The sequence below is a fragment of the Chelonia mydas genome, chromosome 6 (genome assembly GCF_015237465.2).
Source record: "Chelonia mydas isolate rCheMyd1 chromosome 6, rCheMyd1.pri.v2, whole genome shotgun sequence".
Lineage (NCBI taxonomy): Eukaryota > Metazoa > Chordata > Testudines > Cheloniidae > Chelonia > Chelonia mydas.
In genome coordinates, this window is record NC_051246.2 from 103,997,512 (window position 1) to 104,016,244 (window position 18,733).

At 43.6% G+C, this 18,733-nt stretch overlaps 1 protein-coding gene across 4 annotated transcripts in view; it reads right to left on the reverse strand.

Moving 5' to 3' along the window:
* The window catches only part of ITPK1 (inositol-tetrakisphosphate 1-kinase), a 229,763-nt gene that overhangs the window by 106,796 nt on the left and 104,234 nt on the right, over nt 1-18,733 (reverse strand). For all 4 annotated transcript variants that reach the window (XM_037900861.2, XM_043548511.1, XM_043548510.1 and 1 more), the window contains one exon: nt 2,331-2,456. In XM_037900861.2, the coding sequence (XP_037756789.1) occupies nt 2,331-2,456 (126 nt within the window). The remainder of the gene's footprint in view (nt 1-2,330; nt 2,457-18,733) is intronic.

Below are 18,733 nucleotides of genomic sequence, written 5' to 3' on the forward strand. Positions count from 1 at the left end.
GAGTGCATATTCCTTTGTTTTGTTTATTTGATACTGGATCCTTCATCTTGGTATTTAGATGCCAGCTTTAAAAAAAAGATTCTCCCATATTTATACTCATGGTGCCCTTCCTTCCAAAACCCAACAATTAGGAACGGTCTTATTTATTTAAGAGCTATTAAACACACTGAGCTCACGGAACAAAGATCAGCCTTCTTGTGCATAAGAACATCAATTAAGAGTTCTGGTTTAGGAATAAAAGAACCTGGATTTCAGATACTAATTGGAATGGGTTTCCCTTATTTAACTGACTTTCATCTTGGTGGTCCCCAAAAAGAACAGTTTGTTTTAGTGATACAGTCTCAGCAACAGAAATGTGGGGACCAGGAGCTGCAAGACAGTAACTCAGTTTAATATCATGGTCAACCACTACTTTTCTCCATAGGAAATTAGGTATAAATCTAAACTACAGTATTTGTTATATACGTTTAAAAAAAAATTCAGTGAAACGAACAAATAATGCATGGAAATCTCTCCATATTTTATATGCATACACACGCATGTAGATGTATAAATAAAAACTGCTTAGTTTCATGTATTTTGTCTTTCCTGTGGATTCCACAGCAACCGATGAAGATCTCTGCTAGTGTCTAATGCTGGAAACCCTCTCTGATTTTCCCTTTCCCTTAGGAATCACAAAAGTACACATGCTCTGTCTTTTCTAACAGCTAGAATTTTCAACAATTAGTTATCTTTGGGCAGTTGTCTTTTGGCTGAACTTCTGGTTCTGCAATTGAGGTTGCCTGTGTATATCCTGGGGAGGAAGAGAGACCCAAACCCTGTATTTTGCAACTCCTTAATCTCAGCAACGGATCGCTGAGTCCATACATCAACCTGCTGAATCTCTAGCAGGAGTTCACCTAGAAGATATTCACTTGGGAACTAAGGGACGAGCCAGCACATCTTACAGTACTATTTTATAATGTGTAATATTTAGTGTACTGAGAGGCAGCAAGACATACAGTAATAATCATGGGATTGGGAAACATGATTTAGTGAATTCTAATCCTAGCTCTGACCAACTCAGTGGGTGGCCTTGGGCACATCTCAAACTGTCTACGCCTCATTTTCCCCATTTGCAGAGTGAGGATAATACTTCCCTCACACAGGTGTTGTGAGGATTAATTAATTAGTTGATTTTTGAGAAAGTCAAGTGCAAGGGAGAGGCATTTGAAATTTCCCCCGCCTCCAAATCTTCTCTCAGTAACTCCCACAATTTCCAAGCGCAAAAGGTAATGAACATCTCTCTTACTCTGTGATAAATATTCGTCTTTTCCTCAATGAATCAGAACTAGAGGGGCTATCCCTGCAAATCAAACTTGTTATTTCACGTAAGAGTTTGACCAAGGCAGGAGAAGGGGAAAGATTTTTTAACTCATTAAGCAGAGCAGAGAAAACACCCTTTCCTACAAGTGCAAAGCTGCCAAAGTTGCGTGGTTTGTGATTTTTAAAGCTGATGTCAACAGCACACACAGCAATTTCTTGTGATGCCGTGTTGAATGTTGCCTTTCTTTGAAAGAAAAACATGCATCATTCCACAAAGTCACCAGCTAGAAACAATTCCTTTTAAAGCTGTGAACTTGTTAGCATTCCCATTACTAATGGGAGGAGTTATTTGGAAAAACCTGCTCTCTGGATATTATTTTCATCACTGACGTGTCTGCATGGTTTTCCTGCATATCTGACCTATACTGTAAACTTCCCGGGGAGAAATAAATAAAAGAGTCTCCTCAACCGGAGACAGAACACTATAGAAAAATTCACAACAGCTCTGCTTTGTGTGAATCATAAATCTAGGGGGATAGAGAGAGCAAGGGCTTCCTCAATAGGGAAAGGTTGGGGACAAACCAACTAAGGATTTCTATGCACCCCTCCGAAGTTGGAGAAATCTGGCACATGAAAAAAATATTTTAAAATTGTTTAGTTATGTTTCTTTGGCCCAGTGCTGTACTTCAGGGATCTGGGGAAAACCCTACAGACACCTATTCCTCTTTGGAGATAGTAGCACTGTTTCTAGGATGATGAAAGGAGGATGCCAGGGTGAACGGGGTATTGCACTGCTTACCTCCACAATGTAAAATTTACCGAGAGCTATGGCATCCAGTCTAGCTCAATAAAGCCACCTTTCCCAGAGCTCTCAGTACGTGAGCAGCAGCGCACAGGGAGCTGGTTTAGTCAAGTGTCCCTACTCCACGGAAAAGGATTAAACTGGCAACACTAAGAGCCGAGCCTCCTGCTCTGCTTTTTGCCTCCACCTTAAGCACACAAGGGCTGTGAAAAAGGACACTGACCTGGAATCTGTAAACCAACTCCAACGACTGGCTGTCATTTTGGTCTGCTTCAAGGATGACATCTGTCAGTTTATGTATGATCACATCCAACGGGCCCTGATCTTCAATCGGTTTGGTAAGGTCGAGCTGGAGGAAGTCATACAAAAAAGAAACTTATTAAGACATCCACAATCAAATTCTTTATTGCCCCACCATCCCCTTTTCAGTGTCAAAATATTTCCCTGAAGTGTGATGTGTTGCTCTGGGCATCACTCTTGGCACTGAACTCCAAATGTACTGGGATGTTGCTTTAATCTCATCCATTAGAAACGCATGGAAAGTCCCTATTCCCTGGGCAACTGAAAAGTCGAACTTTGCACACAGAGGTTTCTGTAGTAACAGGTTATATCCAATGTCAAGCATCAGCACCCAAACCACTCTGAGGCACCTTTCATCCAAAGATCTCGAGCACTTCACCTGGCCCTTTCTCAGCTAGGGCATCAGCACGTACCCTCTCCCCATTCAAACCCCTCCCCAAAACTCACTTGTGCCACCTTACATACATATAAGAAACAAGTCAATGACATTTACGGATACTTTAAAAGAAACGTGTTCACCATGTTGTGCTTTGGTCTTTGCTGAATAACCACAAGGAGCAACATTCAGGTTAGGCACCCGGTGATGAGCAGCTTGGGTAGAATTTTCAAAAGTGTCTATGTGACTTCAGCTTCTAATTCATTTATGGGACTGGAAAATTTCCTTCAGTATAAACATCGAGACAGACAGTCCTGTGTTCTAACAACTATGCCAGATTATCAATACTGACAAGTTAGTCACATGTCAAAAGATAGTGGCCTGTGCAATCTCTTTCTACCGGTGGCTGTTGTATTTAAGCACATGTAACAACTTTAGCTTGTAAAACCACAAACAGAAGTGATTTTAAAAAGGAAAGAAAGAGCAGGATCAAAAGATGTGTGCACAACAAACTGAAAGCAAGCCCACTCCTCAGACACACACATATATCATTAATGTTCTCTTCGAACAAACAACTAATCTCTACAGGACAGGGGCCAAGTCTGTTTGTAAGATGCCATGTACAGTGATTTACAACAGATTATAAAATAAGCAAGATTTAAGGTTATCTAGAGTAGTGGACCTTGGAAAGCCCCTAAGGATCTTCATACAACAAAGAGCACCCTGCACATCTTCTGTTGAGGCATCTAACGTAGGTTCTGCTGTTCCCTGGTTTGTCCACCAAGCACCTGAAACACACCAGAATGAACACGCACAAGCCTGATTTTAATAGCCGGGTGCTTGCAGAGTTTTAACTGTGGACGAGTTTAACCAGTCACAGCCGTGATCCTGCACACACTTACGTGCATGCTTAACTTTACTACTCTGAGTACTGCTTGTTGATTTCAGTGGGACTAGTAACAGCAGAAAAGTTAAGCACACAACCGTTTGCAGGATCAGGGTCCAAATTATGTGAAACACTACTTAGCCCAGGATCCATGCTGAATGAATTACTATGCTTCTCTCCAAAAGCAGAGGTGCTTTGAGTCTAGAACTTCAATTACTATGAAAAGGAAAGGAAAGGAAAAGAGACAAGAAAACATCCAGTTCCAGACTGACACTTTCCACAGCAGCCTATCATCTCTTACATAAAAAAGGCAACATAAAAGGATCTGTTCAATTAGGTCTGAAACCCCTAATCCTGCAAAGGTGCAGAAATCTAAACCAATCTATTTTCAGGTTTCAGAGTAACAGCCGTGTTAGTCTGTATTCGCAAAAAGAAAAGGAGTACTTGTGGCACCTTAGAGACTAACCAATTTATTTGAGCATAAGCTTTCGTGAGCTACAGCTCACTTCATCGGATGCATAGTTTCTTCACTTCCACAGTATGCATCCAATGAAGTGAGCTGTAGCTCACGAAAGCTTATGCTCAAATAAATTGGTTAATTTATTTTCAGATCATCTAGTTAGGAAGACAGTAAGCAAGAAGCGCAAAAGTGGGCCAGGCTGGTTAGTTCTCTACACTCCTATTGTCTTTGCAGTTGGAGCTGTAAGGACAAACTCAGAAAATGAAAAGACAATCTTCCCCATCAGTAACTACCAGCCATGATCCAAGAATAGAAATGAGCCTGTAAGGCTCTCCCATGCTTTTTGAGTACAGTGTCATTGGGAAAAACGCTTTTTGTATAAGAGTTATTTGTGTCATCAAATAAAGATGGGCATGTTTTCAGAATGAAAACAAAGCGCATATAGTACACAAGTCAGACAGATGGCATTGGGACACATACCCATCAAGGAGCAATCTGAATTTCTCCCTCCATGAACCAAGAATACCAAATTCAACATTCTAATAGTTTACTCTGTCCAGAAATTCAGTGCTTACTAGGTCACTCTAACTGGCTCTTTAAGGATGAAGGGATAGCAAGTACGTTTCAACCACACTATCTGTAGTTTCATCCAACATTATGTGGACCTGAGGATCAGATTGTTTGAAAAAGTAAATTCTCTGTCTTCTAGTGAGAGCCATGGAAGGTAAACATTTCTGAACTGTTCAGGATTTGGAAGAGTTCCACCTTCCTTTGTATATTGGCATAAAAAAGTCCTTGAAAAATGAAGCCTTTTCAAGAGGAATATCAGCTCCAGTCACAAGTCAGACAAAAGCTAGCATAAAATTTCTGATGGTCTCTGCTGAGATAAATAATGAGTTAGTGCTCGTCAGCTGGAATCTGAACCCTCCTGCTTCCTGTTCCTTTCAGTATCCTTCTCTAACTGTTCCTTGCATTTGACATGATCATGCAACGGTTTATTTTCAAGTAGAGTCAATGCCATAGCAATGAAAGTGAAAGAAAAGGTTTATCATCATCAGCGTGAAAATGTTTACGTTGCAACTGCGGCCCATTTACTTCCATTTGATATGCCCTCCATTTGATAGTGGGAATTTGATTAGAATGTGTCAATTTCACCTGATTTCTCCAGCCAACCAGTAAAATTAGGTAAATGAATGACAGAGGAATGAGGGACATACAGAGTGTGAGCTGCTAAGATGTAGCAAATGACAAATATCAAGACTATGCTTCCAAGGTGTTACAAATCCACATGCTGAAGAAAGCAATAACTATTAGAGATAAACCACACGCACACCGAACTTACACTAGGAACCTTGGTCCTTCAGCATAAACTAGGCCTTGAGCTAAAGGGCTCCCTTAGCGCACAATAGCAGTACATCCCCAATCCTCTGCAGGCCAGCTACTGGATGGGGGGAGAGGTCAGGGGAGCACAGGGAGTTCATTTTCAATAAACTGAATTTGTTTAATTTTTTTCTGCGGAACGTTGGTGATTTTTCTGTATTCTGTGGACAATACAAATGTCTGGCAAAATTCCGTGAATTTCTATTGGCAATGCCTGCAACCCCACATGCTGTGTTTAAAAATAAAATCATATCCGAGTGAAAATCTGGATCTGGTCACTCAAAAGACACATCAACAGCAAATGCAAGATTTAGCGAAAGAAGAAATGCTATTTTTCTAAATGATTAAAAATCTAGTTTTGTTTCAATTTTTTTTAAATGTTCCTAGTACATGCTACAATATCATGTATTTCACAGTGAGGCTCAATTGGATTTGTTGCTTAACGCTCGTCTTTAGAAATAGCTTGGATTATCATTTGAATCAAATGAAGTCTTAATACCATCCTGTTCTCTTAAAGTGGACAAATCTTGTGTGCACTTCTGTCCTTTTGACTTTTCTGGTCATTGCTCCCCACTGCAGTCTACACTCGTTCCATTTACCCTCATCTTCCTCCTAAAATGATTCTCTGTATAAACCGATTAACACACCCATTGTTGAAACATCTCGCTCCCGATCTTCAGATGCAAAAACTTCTCTAACTAGAATGCTGTACTGAGTTTTTGAACTTGACCTGACATTTAGTGGTGACAGAATCTGAGATTTCAGAGTAGCAGCCGAGTTAGTCTGTATTCGCAAAAAGAAAAAGGAGTACTTGTGGCACCTTAGAGACGAAGTGAGCTGTAGCTCACGAAAGCTTATGCTCAAATAATCTGAGATTGTGACCTTTATCCAATGACAGTCTATCCTGAATAGGGAAAGCATGTGCACTATGGGTGAATCTTTCATGCTTGGAAAGTGGGAGGAGGGAAGAGGAGTAGTGAAGATCAAGACTGTAGCTCTGACCCCTCTGATTAAGGGAATATCAGACAACCTCTGTGGCACTTTTCATGTTCTCCTGGATGCTAGAGAAACGGACAAACACCAAATTTGTTCTAAGGCAAAGAAGGTTTCTCCATTCACTTTCCACTCCACGGGAGGGGGAAGGGGACAGGCTATACCCACTAAGATTTGCAAAAGTGCAGAGTCCAAACTCTCTGCTGGTAACGTAGATGTTCTCTGGCACGGAACGCTCCTTCCTCTGAACAGGAAGTACAGCACCAGCTTGAGTCTGCCCTTTGTTTCTCTCTTCCAAAGGCTGTCTATGGTATTCCCAATGCAGATCTACTGTACGCTTATTCAGTTAGGACTGCACTGACCCAGAAACGTTTGGAATTCATTTCAGGTTTGGGAATTCAGCCTATCAAAGTCCACTGAATCTAAGCTTTCTGATTGTTAGCCTCCTTTCTCCCCTCCTGGGCAAATTTCTACTCTGCATCTTTTATTGCACTCTGTTTTATGATCCCTTTAATATAAATGCACCCTCTTGCTTTACAGTGATTAGCTTTGGTGTGCAACAGTGATGTGAGTCATCAAAAACAGTAATGAGCTATGGGTTTCATTTGTACATTGCAAGTCCTCAAGGACTGAAAGCTGGTATGTTGGTGTGCACAGTAGAGTCCACCAGCTCTGGAGAAAACAGCCTTTGAAAACCTTTAAACAGATTGGAGTGGGCGGGGAACAGACAGAAGTCACTCACAAAATCCAGTCTCACTCTTTCCCCTTAGCTGAAGATGCTACAGAATCCATTGTCAGAAATAAAGAAAACAGATGCAAAAGATCTACTATAGCTTATCTGCCAAGGAGACACTTAGTGATTTTATTTGCAAAGAAAACTCAGCCAGGACAGTATTTCATATATATGAATAGGCTCTTTCCTGGGAGTGTCTGGGAGTGACTCTAATTTAAGCTATAGCAGCTTTGGTATAACATGGCCAATTCAGAGAGACTAAAACACAGCAAGCAGATTGGCTCAGCACTTAGTGGTGTGTCACTCCAACCAGAAGGATCCCTGAGTTCAGACCTTGGTGTGTCTGGGGTCCAGTCACAAGCATAATTTAGTTCTAAAGCTTCCCATGTATTCCCCTCTCAGCTATGCATACATGTGACAGTGACAGCCCATAAGCCTCCATTAGCTGGGAAAACAAATATCACCCAGAAGTCACTAGGTGAGTTCCAATTACCACCAAGTGACATTAGTAATAAGAGTCACTGCACTGGAGGGCAAGGGTAGAGAAAGATTTCCTACAGGAAGTATGAGGAAGATATTAGCTTATGTGGTTGACCACAAACTGGTCCTTTTAAATCACCCGGGGGGTTGGGGAGAGGGAGCGTGTGTGCACACACACAGACACACACACTTGTAATAATTAGGCTCACAATTTTACATTATGGTGAGTTCAACTGTAAGGAGTGAGTGAAAGTTCATAAAGTGTCACAATCCACTATGACAAATATTAATAGGAAAAGATGCAAAAGGGAGACAAAGATTAAATTAATCCAAACAAAGAGTCGTACTGATATAATTCAAGGAATTTGTTCAGATCTTGCCTGGCAAACAAGAGAAGCGTGGGACTGGAAATTAATGGACCAAAACTGGTTTGTCAGAAATTAAGCCTAATTGGTGAATAAAATAATGAGGGGATGGACTATTCCATCCATCACTCCCTTTTGGAATGCTTAAAGAGAGACTTGGGAGGGGGGAGAAGGAATTAGATGCTGGCTAACTGAAAAACAGAAAAGGAAGGAGCAAGCTTCACTCTCACGACTGCCACCCCCACCATCTTTTGGCACTCCAGGTTCTACCATGACACCACTAGGCATTTATTGCCCTGATCCTGGGAAATGTCCTGACCAGACCAGGCAAGAGAGAGAGACCCGGATGACATGGGAACTTTCACCAACTCTGGCTAAATCCCAAATAGCACTTGGGATGTCAGACTTCGTCACACACCATGTGTTTCTTTTCCTTCTCCACTTATTTCTTCTCTTTTCTATCCTTCTCCTTTTGCCTTCTGTCTAATAAGAGTCTGGCCTAGCTAGCCAAGGCTTTATTCTTTGCAACATTGCACTAGGTCTGGGATCAGAGAGAAGCAGTTAAGAACAAATGCCATAAGCAAACCCATGCTAGTACAAGTTGCAAGATCTCAGAGTGGCTAATAAGACCGTGCGTCATGCCCATGTTTTTCCAGCAGCATGGCTGCAAGTAGCAGTCAACACCAGAGACAGAAGCTGCATTTAATATCTTTGCTGTTCTTTTCTTTCCCTTCTTGTCTGTGTTCGTCTTGTTTTGCTTTGTTTTCTAGATGAGACTGGGCTTGAACAACAACAGTTCCAGCCTATTTCATCTAACTTCCTTTCTTTCCCCCCCAATAGGACAGTTATTACTATCTTTAATACAGTCAAAGACCACCAGGTAGGGTGGAGTGCTTTCTAAAAAATCTCTCCAGCTACAGAGAAAGGGAACCAGGGTGTTAAAATGAAACCCAGACTTCATACTTAACATTTAAAATGTTTTAACTATTTTTCTTCTTTTTTCTGTATCTTTAATAAAAGGTTAAAAAGAATTTTTAATTGCATTTGCCATGGTATTAAGCAGGCTGAGGTCTCTGTATGCCAACGCCCGAACCTCGTTTAAAGGTGTTTAATGTTGGGCCGTGACTGACTTATGTTAACAACTTCAATTCTTTGGACCCATTTATTCCATCAAAATTAGTACCCACGCACACTCCTTCATGTCTCTTTAAAGCATTTAAAGAAGTACGACTCATCTCATCAGCTCTCTAACCCTGCCAAAAAGCTCTCGGTCTTCCTCATGCAAAGCTAACAACTATTCAGCACTTTTTGCGGCTGATAATGGAGCCAAAGGGCAGGGAGTGAGAACTGGCTGAATATAAACCTCTCTTTGTGACAGGAGCACCAGCCTGATCCCATTGCAAAGGGCAAACGCAAAGCAAACCACAGCAGACTGTAAGGAACAGGAGTGAAGAGTTCACTAACAGGATGCTTTTTGTTTCTCTCCCCCTCGCCCCCCCGCACCTTCCACGGTGCCGAATTAACTTGTGCCATTCTCCATTAAAGTGCTGCTGCAGCAGCAAGAGGTCTGAGAAAGGAAATCTGCTATGGCGGGGAGATTTCCCCTCCTCTCCACACCCTCCCCCCTTCCTGACTGCCTGACGAGAGGAGTGACTACCTCTGCATTGATAAAAACACTGACACCGGCCATCAAAAGAATCTCCCCCAACGGGAACGAAATGCAGTTTGAAAATACCATTGCTTCACTCTTCGTAGATTCAAGGAAATTCAAGACAGTGATGACCTATTAGGACTTCAAACCTATCCTTGCACTGTGACATGAGTCAGCTCTGTGTTCTTGGGGAACCAGGGTACAGTATCCAGCCTGTCTGACTCATGAAAGACCCCCCCCCTCCAGTTTCTGCTTGAATTAAAACCGATCAGAGAAAAGACTTGCAGAGAGCAGAGAAGGGCATTGGGAGACACACCTAGACCCCTCCTGACAAAGGTGACAAGATTAAGACATCTTCATTAGCATACAAAACAAAGAACAGAGACAACTCCCATAGCCTCATCTGCACGAAAGATGGGACAGGGAGACATCTCCATTTGCATACAGAATGGAGAACAGAGAACCACATTGAACTCTGGGACCAGAAAAGCAGGGAAGCACTGCATCATGGGGGATCTCTGCTCCAGATGTTAATGAACCTACGCCTGCACACACCCAGCTCAGCAGTTATCAGACCAATTCTAGCAATAAATCCTTGATTGATATCCAAAATACTGAAGCAGCCTAGTTGCATTGTGATCTTCCTGGAAAAAAACACCACCCATAGCCAAGAGTGATCAGCTCCTATTGTCTAGCCTAAAGAAAACCCTTGAGTCATCAGTTTACCCATAAACAAATCTAGTGTTCCCCCTTGAACCATTGTTGTTTCTCTACAAAAACGCCTACCTATGTTCAAGTAAGTGTTCTGATGCATGGACCCAAACTCTCCAACAGTTCCACTAGGACTCCATCTCCTGACTGATCATGCTGGGGGCTCTGCCTGTCCAGCACCTAAGACCCTGAGCTACCACCATCATCTGGGAACCCCGACCAGTTCAAGCTCCATGGAGTGGGTGAGATCCCTCTCTCTCTCTGTTTTCTTTTCTACCTCAGGTATTAGCCTTTAATAATGTAACTGTTACGTTGGTTTAGGCTCTCCTTGTGTAGTTATCACTATTATTCAATAAATAACTTTTATGGTTAAGCTGGTTGCTTCTTTCTCTCTCTCTGAACTTTACTCTTTTGTGTTTCTAGCTTCCCCCATTTACTCTGCAGCAAAGCTTCTTTTACCTACGCTAAAGATCCCTGCGGCGCCCAAAATACTGTGGGGTTTGCTCATCAAGTGAGTTACTACCAGTACAATTGTGACATGAAAGTGGGGATAGGGACGTGTTAAACCTGTGGCATATAAGGGTGACAGCTGAAAGTGCTGTTCGGCCCAGCCCATTGAGTACAGGGACATATAAGAGGTCAGCTTGAGAGTACTGATTGACCCAGTCCACTCAGACTAGCTCTGTTAGTGTGTGCGCGGGTGGGTGGGTGTGCGCGCACATCTAGTTCTAGGGCTGGAGGAACCCAGCCCTGGTGAACCTAGGTCCTGCAGGATAGCTCCATTTGGAGGGGACTTGCAGAAGGAAGGAGTAGAGCTCCATATGAACACATAAGTGACATAAGCAATACATTAATAGAATTACAGACCCCCTCTCCCCCAGAAGAGTAACCCTAATAAATGAGCATACCCCAAAATAACGGGCACATCTGGTGGTAACTAATGCAGGACTGGTCCCTACGGTACATTTTCTACTACTGCTTTGCCCAGTCTATTTTTAAGTGGCACCCTTATAGCAGTCATGAAGGATAAAACACACAGCCCCATCCGTGATGTGTTCCAAAATCCCAGAAGCAGTATAACCTAATAGCAAAATCCAGTCCAAATAACTAAAATATAGGACCTGGCATCTTTTTAATATTTACTGAAATTTTGGAGAGGAAGTAGAGCACTGTTAGGATGACCTGCAGCAAAATACATAGTTATGCTAGGGCACAGGTACTACTAATTCATACCACTAGAGGATACCTGCTGCATGCCTGCTCCCATGTTTTTGTCTACTGAAAAGCATCAGACTATCTAGACATAAAACAGACACATGTCAGCTAGTTCTTTCATGTCTTATCTCTTTCATGGTCTCCATACAAATACCATCCTGGTAACAAATTATCTTGCTGAAAAAAATGAGATTTTGCATACTTGAACTGGAAGCTGTTCCTCCTTCGCCCCAAAGAAACAAAAAACTGCCAAGCACCTCCCCTTCTACAAGCATGTCAGCAGATCTACTCAAGTCAACCAGAAGACTGCATGCCAGGCCACCCCTAGGCAGATTCTATTTCACCAACACCTTGCTTGGCCTGTCCCACACAATGCTTTGATGTGAGCCTCTGAACAGAGCTCTTTGTCCATCACAAATACCAGAGGAAACTACAGTTGTGGCAGAAACCAAGCCAGCACTAATAAGAAAGTAGCTTCCCATTCTCTTTCCTCTGTCCCAATCAATTATACTTAGATATGGAATCCCACACTTAACAGATTGTTACTTGGCATTTTCTTGCACTGATACCAGTAATGGTTACTTTACATCTCTATAGCACTATCTGTCATAGGGTCTCAAAGCACTTTACTCATTTCATTAAGTAAAGCATCACAACACCTCTGTGCAGCAGGTATTATTTCCAAGAAGCCGACGGGGAAAGCAAAGCATAGTGAGACTAAGGGCAGTGCTTTTACGTGTCTTGTGTAATCACAGCAGAGAGCTCTCCCAGTGCTTTAAAAAAACCCACCTCAATGAGGGGCGTAGCTCCCAGCACTGGTGCACTATCTACACCGGCGCTTTACAACGCTGAAACGTGCTGTGTTCAGCGTGGTGTTTTTTTCACACCCCTGAGCGAGAAAGTTGCAGCGCCATAAAGTGCCAGTGTAAACAAGCCCTTAGGGACTTGCCCAAGATAAAGCTGGGGAAAGAACCTAGATCTCCTGTGCTTCAACCCCTAAAAACCATGGGGTCCTGGTCCATGACTAGAGCTCCTCAGCACTCCAATAATATAAGTAAATAATCATGATTAACCTTCCTCCTTATAAGAAAGGAATCCTGCCCCCATTAATCCAACAGACCTGTGACCAGAGCTGCCTCGCCACAGCCTTCTCAATAATCTTCCCCCCCAAACAGGGAATAACTGGTAAGACTGTTAGCATCAAGAGATGGTCTCCTAAGCAATGTGATGAAGTGACAGAGAGGTTATGAAGGAGAATTTTAGGTTGGGTTTGCAGAACAGCACTGAAGTTTTTGTTCTGGGTTCTTGGCAATCTCCACTTGACTCAGTTATTTAAACCCCTTCCACTGGCTCCTATTCCTCTGCGTAACCAATTGAAAGTTCTGACCTTAGCATTTTAGATTTTTCATTCTCAAATGCTGTCCTGTTTGTTTGTGCAACTTGATTTCGCTATAGACACCTACACAGGGCTTGTGCTCAGTTTATTACTTTCCTGTGATGGGGGGAGGAGGAGAGGACCTCTCATGAGCACCTCCTGTCAGCGGGGTGCAATCCTGCACTCTTTCCTTTTTCTGTTCCCGGTGCTCCATGATGGCGGTTGCCTTCGTCAGGCAGGTCTTCAGTGACTCAGCCCTTCGGCTAAGTCACACATAGACTAAAGACAGACACATGAAGGAACCCCCTTCCAGGTAACACAGTTCAACAAACAACTGGCCTTCTGTAAAGTTTTCAGCCCAATCTCTGGGCCTGTTTAAACTCTAGTCCCTGTCTTGGGCTCCAAAACAAAAACTTGCCCCTTCTCAGGGCTTTGGCCACTTCGCCAGTGCAGGACCCAGGCCCATCCACTACTCCAGGTCCCAACCCAGAGACCCTACAATTATCAGCCACATGCTTCTTTCTTTACTAGTTGCTATTGCTGCATTCTCTGACCTGCTGCACACACTGTCCCATCACCTTCTTGTGTTCTCTGTCTGAGCAGGTTATCACCCAGGCCTCCGTCCCTGGAGAGTTTCTCAGTCTCTCCCCTGATTTCTCAGGGTCTTCTCTCAGGCCTCTTTACCTGGAGAGCTTAAAATAGTCAGTCAGGGTTCTCTCTCCCAGGCCTCTGTGCCTGGAAAGCTTCACAGTCCTATTCTGCTTGAGCAGGGTTTCTCCCCAGTCTCGTTAGCTGTGGAGTCTCACAGCCTTCCAGTCCTCCTTCAGCCTTCTGGTCCCAGCCAGCAACTGCCCTGCTCAAGCCCTGTAGCTTGTTTTAGCCTGCTGGGCTCTGATTGGCTGCTTCTCTGCAGCTTTTCCAGGCAGACCTGGAGGACCAAGGACTTCACTACTTTTTCCTGGGGTGGAGTTGGTAGGACTGCAGGGCTTCCAGTAGGGGCCTCAAAGGGCCTCGTACACCCCATCACATTGCCCTTAGTGGGTTGTGGGTTTTGTTTGTTTGTTTTTTTAAATGTTTGGGCCACCATTTAAAAGTTCTCCACAGTGCATTTCTGACCATATTTTTCCTTTCAGTGACATTCGCTATCTGCTGAGAATCATGCTGCTAAATAGTTCCTCCAAGATAAATCCTAGCTAAAAACTTTTTTTAAAACGTATATATAGCTCTTAATTTGTCTTGTTCTTTTATATACACGGCTTTGGTGATTGCAGGAAGTACTTTACTGAGTCTGTCCTGTAGGGGTGTAGGAACGACTGTTCCTGTCATACCAAAAGGAGAGTTTCATTTGCCATTAGGACCCCTGGATGAATGCAGCAAGCCGTTCTTGGTAGGCAAGTGGTTAAGTGCTTCAGACTTGTTCACGGCTTCAGAAAGGCAACTGGTGATTTTGAGCACCGAAGGCAGAAGAATCCGTATCACCCAAATCCAAAAAAGCTTCTTGCCGGGGGTTTCTTCTGAGGTCACGAATGCTCTTGTGGATTAGGAACAACAGCAGAATAAATCCTGAGATTAGCAGAGAAGAAAAGTTGAACTGAAAACATGTGACAGGAGGATTAAAGCTCTGAGGAAACACAGGAAGTTATAGGGAAATATAAGCTTCTGGAGAAAGTTCTTAGCAAACATAACATGATGCTGAGACTCTCATTTCCCTGGCTTCCATTTCTGACAGCAAACAGCATTTGCTTATATACAACAATAAAATCACAGCACCAGAAAGGTTGGGCAAATTAGGGGTGTGGATCAGAAAAGCAATTTAATCCTTGGGTGCTTTCATCAAAGCTTCTGCATTTGCAAATTTGGTTTAGAAAGACCAGAAAAAAAACGTTTCCTGGGAAATTTCTGATACTTCTCGATAGTAGCTGTGTCAGAAATGCTGAAAGAACTGGCAGTTCCGTTGCCAAGTCAGGCCAGAAATGAACTGGGCAATCCCTCAGAGTAGAGAATGTTATTTGGTCCTCAATACCATGTATTAAAATACTGCAACACACAGGACTCAGTGCAGTCTGAGTGAGAGGTGGGGACTCAACCTGTAATATCCAGTTATAATAGAATCATGTAAGTACTCACTACAACTAAAATCATTCAGTATTTGGAGGCCTATCTGGAAGAGGACTGCTCACAATAAACAGTGACTAAGCTTAAAAAAAATATCAAAGGAACCTGGGATATTAAGATGAAGGAGAAGAGATGTGAAGGGATGGAATAACCATTCACAGAAGTTTTCATAAGAACACTAACCTAAATACATACTGCACTGACTTCCACATTAGAATCATAGAATATCAGGGTTGGAAGGGACCTCAGGAGGTCATCTAGTCCAACCCCCTACTCAAAGCAGGACCGATCCCCACTTAAGTCATCCCAGCCAGGGCTTTGTCAAGCCTGACCTTAAAAACTTCTAAGGAAGGAGATTCCACCACCTCCCTAGGTAACGCATTCCAGTGTTTCACCACCCTCCTAGTGAAAAAGTTTTTCCTAATATCCAACCTAAATCTCCCCCACTGCAACTTGAGACCATTACTCCTTGTTCTGTCATCTGCTACCACTGAGAACAGTCTGGAGCCATCCTCTTTGGAACCCCCTTTCAGGTAGTTGAAAGCAGCTATCAAATCCCCCCTCATTCTTCTCTTCCGTAGACTAAACATCCCCAGTTCCCTCAGCCTCTCCTCATAACTCATGTGTTCCAATCCCCTAATCATTTTTGTTACCCTCCGCTGGGCTCTTTCCAATTTTTCCACATCCTTCTTGTAGCATGGGGCCCAAAACTGGACACAGTACTCCAGATGAGGCCTCACCAGTGTCGAATAGAGGGGAACAATCACGTCCCTCGATCTGCTGGCAATGCCCCTACTTATACAGCCCAAAATCCTGTTAGCCTTCTTGGCAACAAGGGCACAGGTTTGACTCATATCCAGCTTCTCGTCCACTGTAACCCCTAGGTCCTTTTCTGCAGAACTGCTGCCGAGCCATTCGGTCCCTAGTCTGTAGCGGAGCATTCAGTGGTGGGATCATCAGAAGCAGTTTATATTCATGTTATTTTGGGGTGGGCTGATCTCTGGCTCCATCTGCTGACCCTGAACTTTAAGAAAGTTCATATCTGGACCAGAACTAGATAGGTCAGATTCCTAAAGATGAGAGTCCTAAGTAGTGTTTTTCAGATACCAACCGGAGTAGATGCTTTGGAATCTGCTGCTGCACTCCTTGATGGATTCCTAATGCCTCAGCAATAATTCTCCTCTAAATGGGGGTTCCAGCTGGTGAACAGACAGTCACAGCCATGCTTTCATCATTCTAATCACCTCTCTTTTACCAGCTGACAACAGTGTGTCTGGTTTCCACATGTGCTTCCCATTCCACAAAAAGACACACTGATGAGACAAAGCAGAGAGCAAACCCAGAGAGCATCTAGTACGCATTTAAACAAAGTCTGATCATCAGCCAGCTGAATCTGTACAATCTTTATTACATGATAAAAATCGTAATTGGGTGAAGTGAGAGACGGCTGGAAGAAAAGAAAGTGCAAGTGTATTTGGCATTTTTTATTTCTCTCGAACTCATTAGGATCCTTTGTAAAAATAAGGAAATGCATTTCAGTTTCAGCTGATCAAAATTCCACCCTCCATCACATTGTATTATTTAGAGTTGCACATAAATGCTGGGTGGCTAGCAATGTTGGGTTTTTTAAAACTCAGAGAGAGGAGGAGGAGGAGGAGGAGGAGAAGGAGGAGTGGTGCAAAGCACTGAAATACTTGGTGGGGGCGGGGAAGACACAAAAGTATCACATGGACTCCGCTAACTTTCAGGAGAACAATGGATAAAATTTTGTACCTACAACCCTAACACTCTCCATTTAAAAAAATATAGAAGATTCTTAACAAGCTTGCATCCAACGAGCAGTTCTGCAGAAAAGGATGGGGAAGTTACTCACCTTGCAGTAACTGAAGTTCTTTGCGATGTGTGTCCCTGTGGGTGCTCCACTCTAGGTGTCGGTGCGTCCCGGCGCTGTTGATCAGAGATTTTCGGTAGCAGTGCCTGGTCAGGACGCAGGCGCTCAGTTGGTATCTCTCGTCTCGTTGGAATCTTCCTGAGCGCCTGCGTCCCGCACCCCCCTCAGTTCCTTCTCTACCGTGGAGCGATTATACTAGTACTCGCTCCACGGGTACTAGTAGCGGGAAGAAGGATGGGGAGTGGAGCACCCACAGGGACACACATCTCAAAGAACTTCAGTTACTGCAAGGTGAGTAACTTCCCCTTCTTCTTCGATTGCTATCTCTGTGGGTGCTCCACTCTAGGTGAATGTGTAGCAGTACCCACTATGGTCGGTGGGACTTTGGAGACGTGACAATGAGTACTGTAGAGAGTACTGTATGGCCTACTATGGTGTCTGCCGTGGTATCTTGCGTGATAGCATAGTTTTTGGCAAACGCGTGTTCAGATGACCATGTAGCCACTCTACAGAGGTCAGAAATGGGTATGTAATGTAGGAAGGCAACGGATGTTGACATAGCTCGAGTGGAATGAGTTCTAATGTCTTTGGGCGGTTGAATATTTTGAATACAGTAAGAGGATCTGATGCAGTCAGAGATCCACTTGGACAGATGTTGTTTAGAGATAGCCGTACCTTTCGATCTTTCGGTGATGGAGTCATGGAGTCGAAAGAGTCGTGGAGATTTACTAAATGGCTTAGTCCTGTCTAAGTAAAAGGCGATTGCTCGCCTGACATCGAGAGTATGTAGAGATGCTTCGTGTGGAGTCTTGTGAGATTTGGGATAAAAAGTAGGCAAGTATATCAGTTGGTTAAGGTGGAAGGTGGATACCACCTTAGGGAGAAATTTAGGATGTGGTCTCAGAGTGACTTTGTCTTTGGAGAAGATTGTTTAGGGAGGATGGGCTACCAGGGCGCTTATATTTCACCTACTCTCCTTGCTGATGTTACTGCAACTAAGAAAGCTACCTTCATGGACATATGGAGAAGAGAGAAGGTAGCCAAAGGCTCGAATGGAAGTTTCATGACAGCGTGAAGAATGAGGTTAAGATTCCATGTAGCTGCCGTTGGGTAAATTTCAGGGTAGAGATTTTGCAGGCCTGTGAGAAATCATTTTATGGTGGTGGGGTGGGGGCGTAAAGAGTGAATAACCTTCTAACAGGATGTGGAAGGTGGTAAGCGCCGCCAGGTGTACTTTGATGGAGCTGAGCGAAAGTCCATCCTGTTTTAGTCTCAGGAGATAGTCTAGAATGTTAGGGAGGGTCACCGTATTGGGCGTTAAGTGATTATGTGAGCACCAGAGGACGAAACACTTCCACTTCTGCAGGTAAGTTTTACGAGTGGAGTCTTTTCTACGGTGCAGAAGGACATATCGTACTTGCTTGGAACAGGCTAGTTCATGGGTTTGGAACCATGAAGGAACTAGGCTGTCAGGTGGAGCTTTTGGAGCTGGGGGTGAAGAACCCTTGTCCTTGGAAAGGAGATCTGGCCTGTTGGGGAGAGCCCGTGGATGACGGGAGCACATAAGGAGTAGGTAAGGATACCACGTCTGTCTCGGCCAAGCTGGGGCAATAAGGATGATCCAGCTCTTGTCGTCTACGATCTTCCAAAGAACGCTGTGTAGCAGAGGGATTGGTGGGAAGGCGTAGAGGAGAG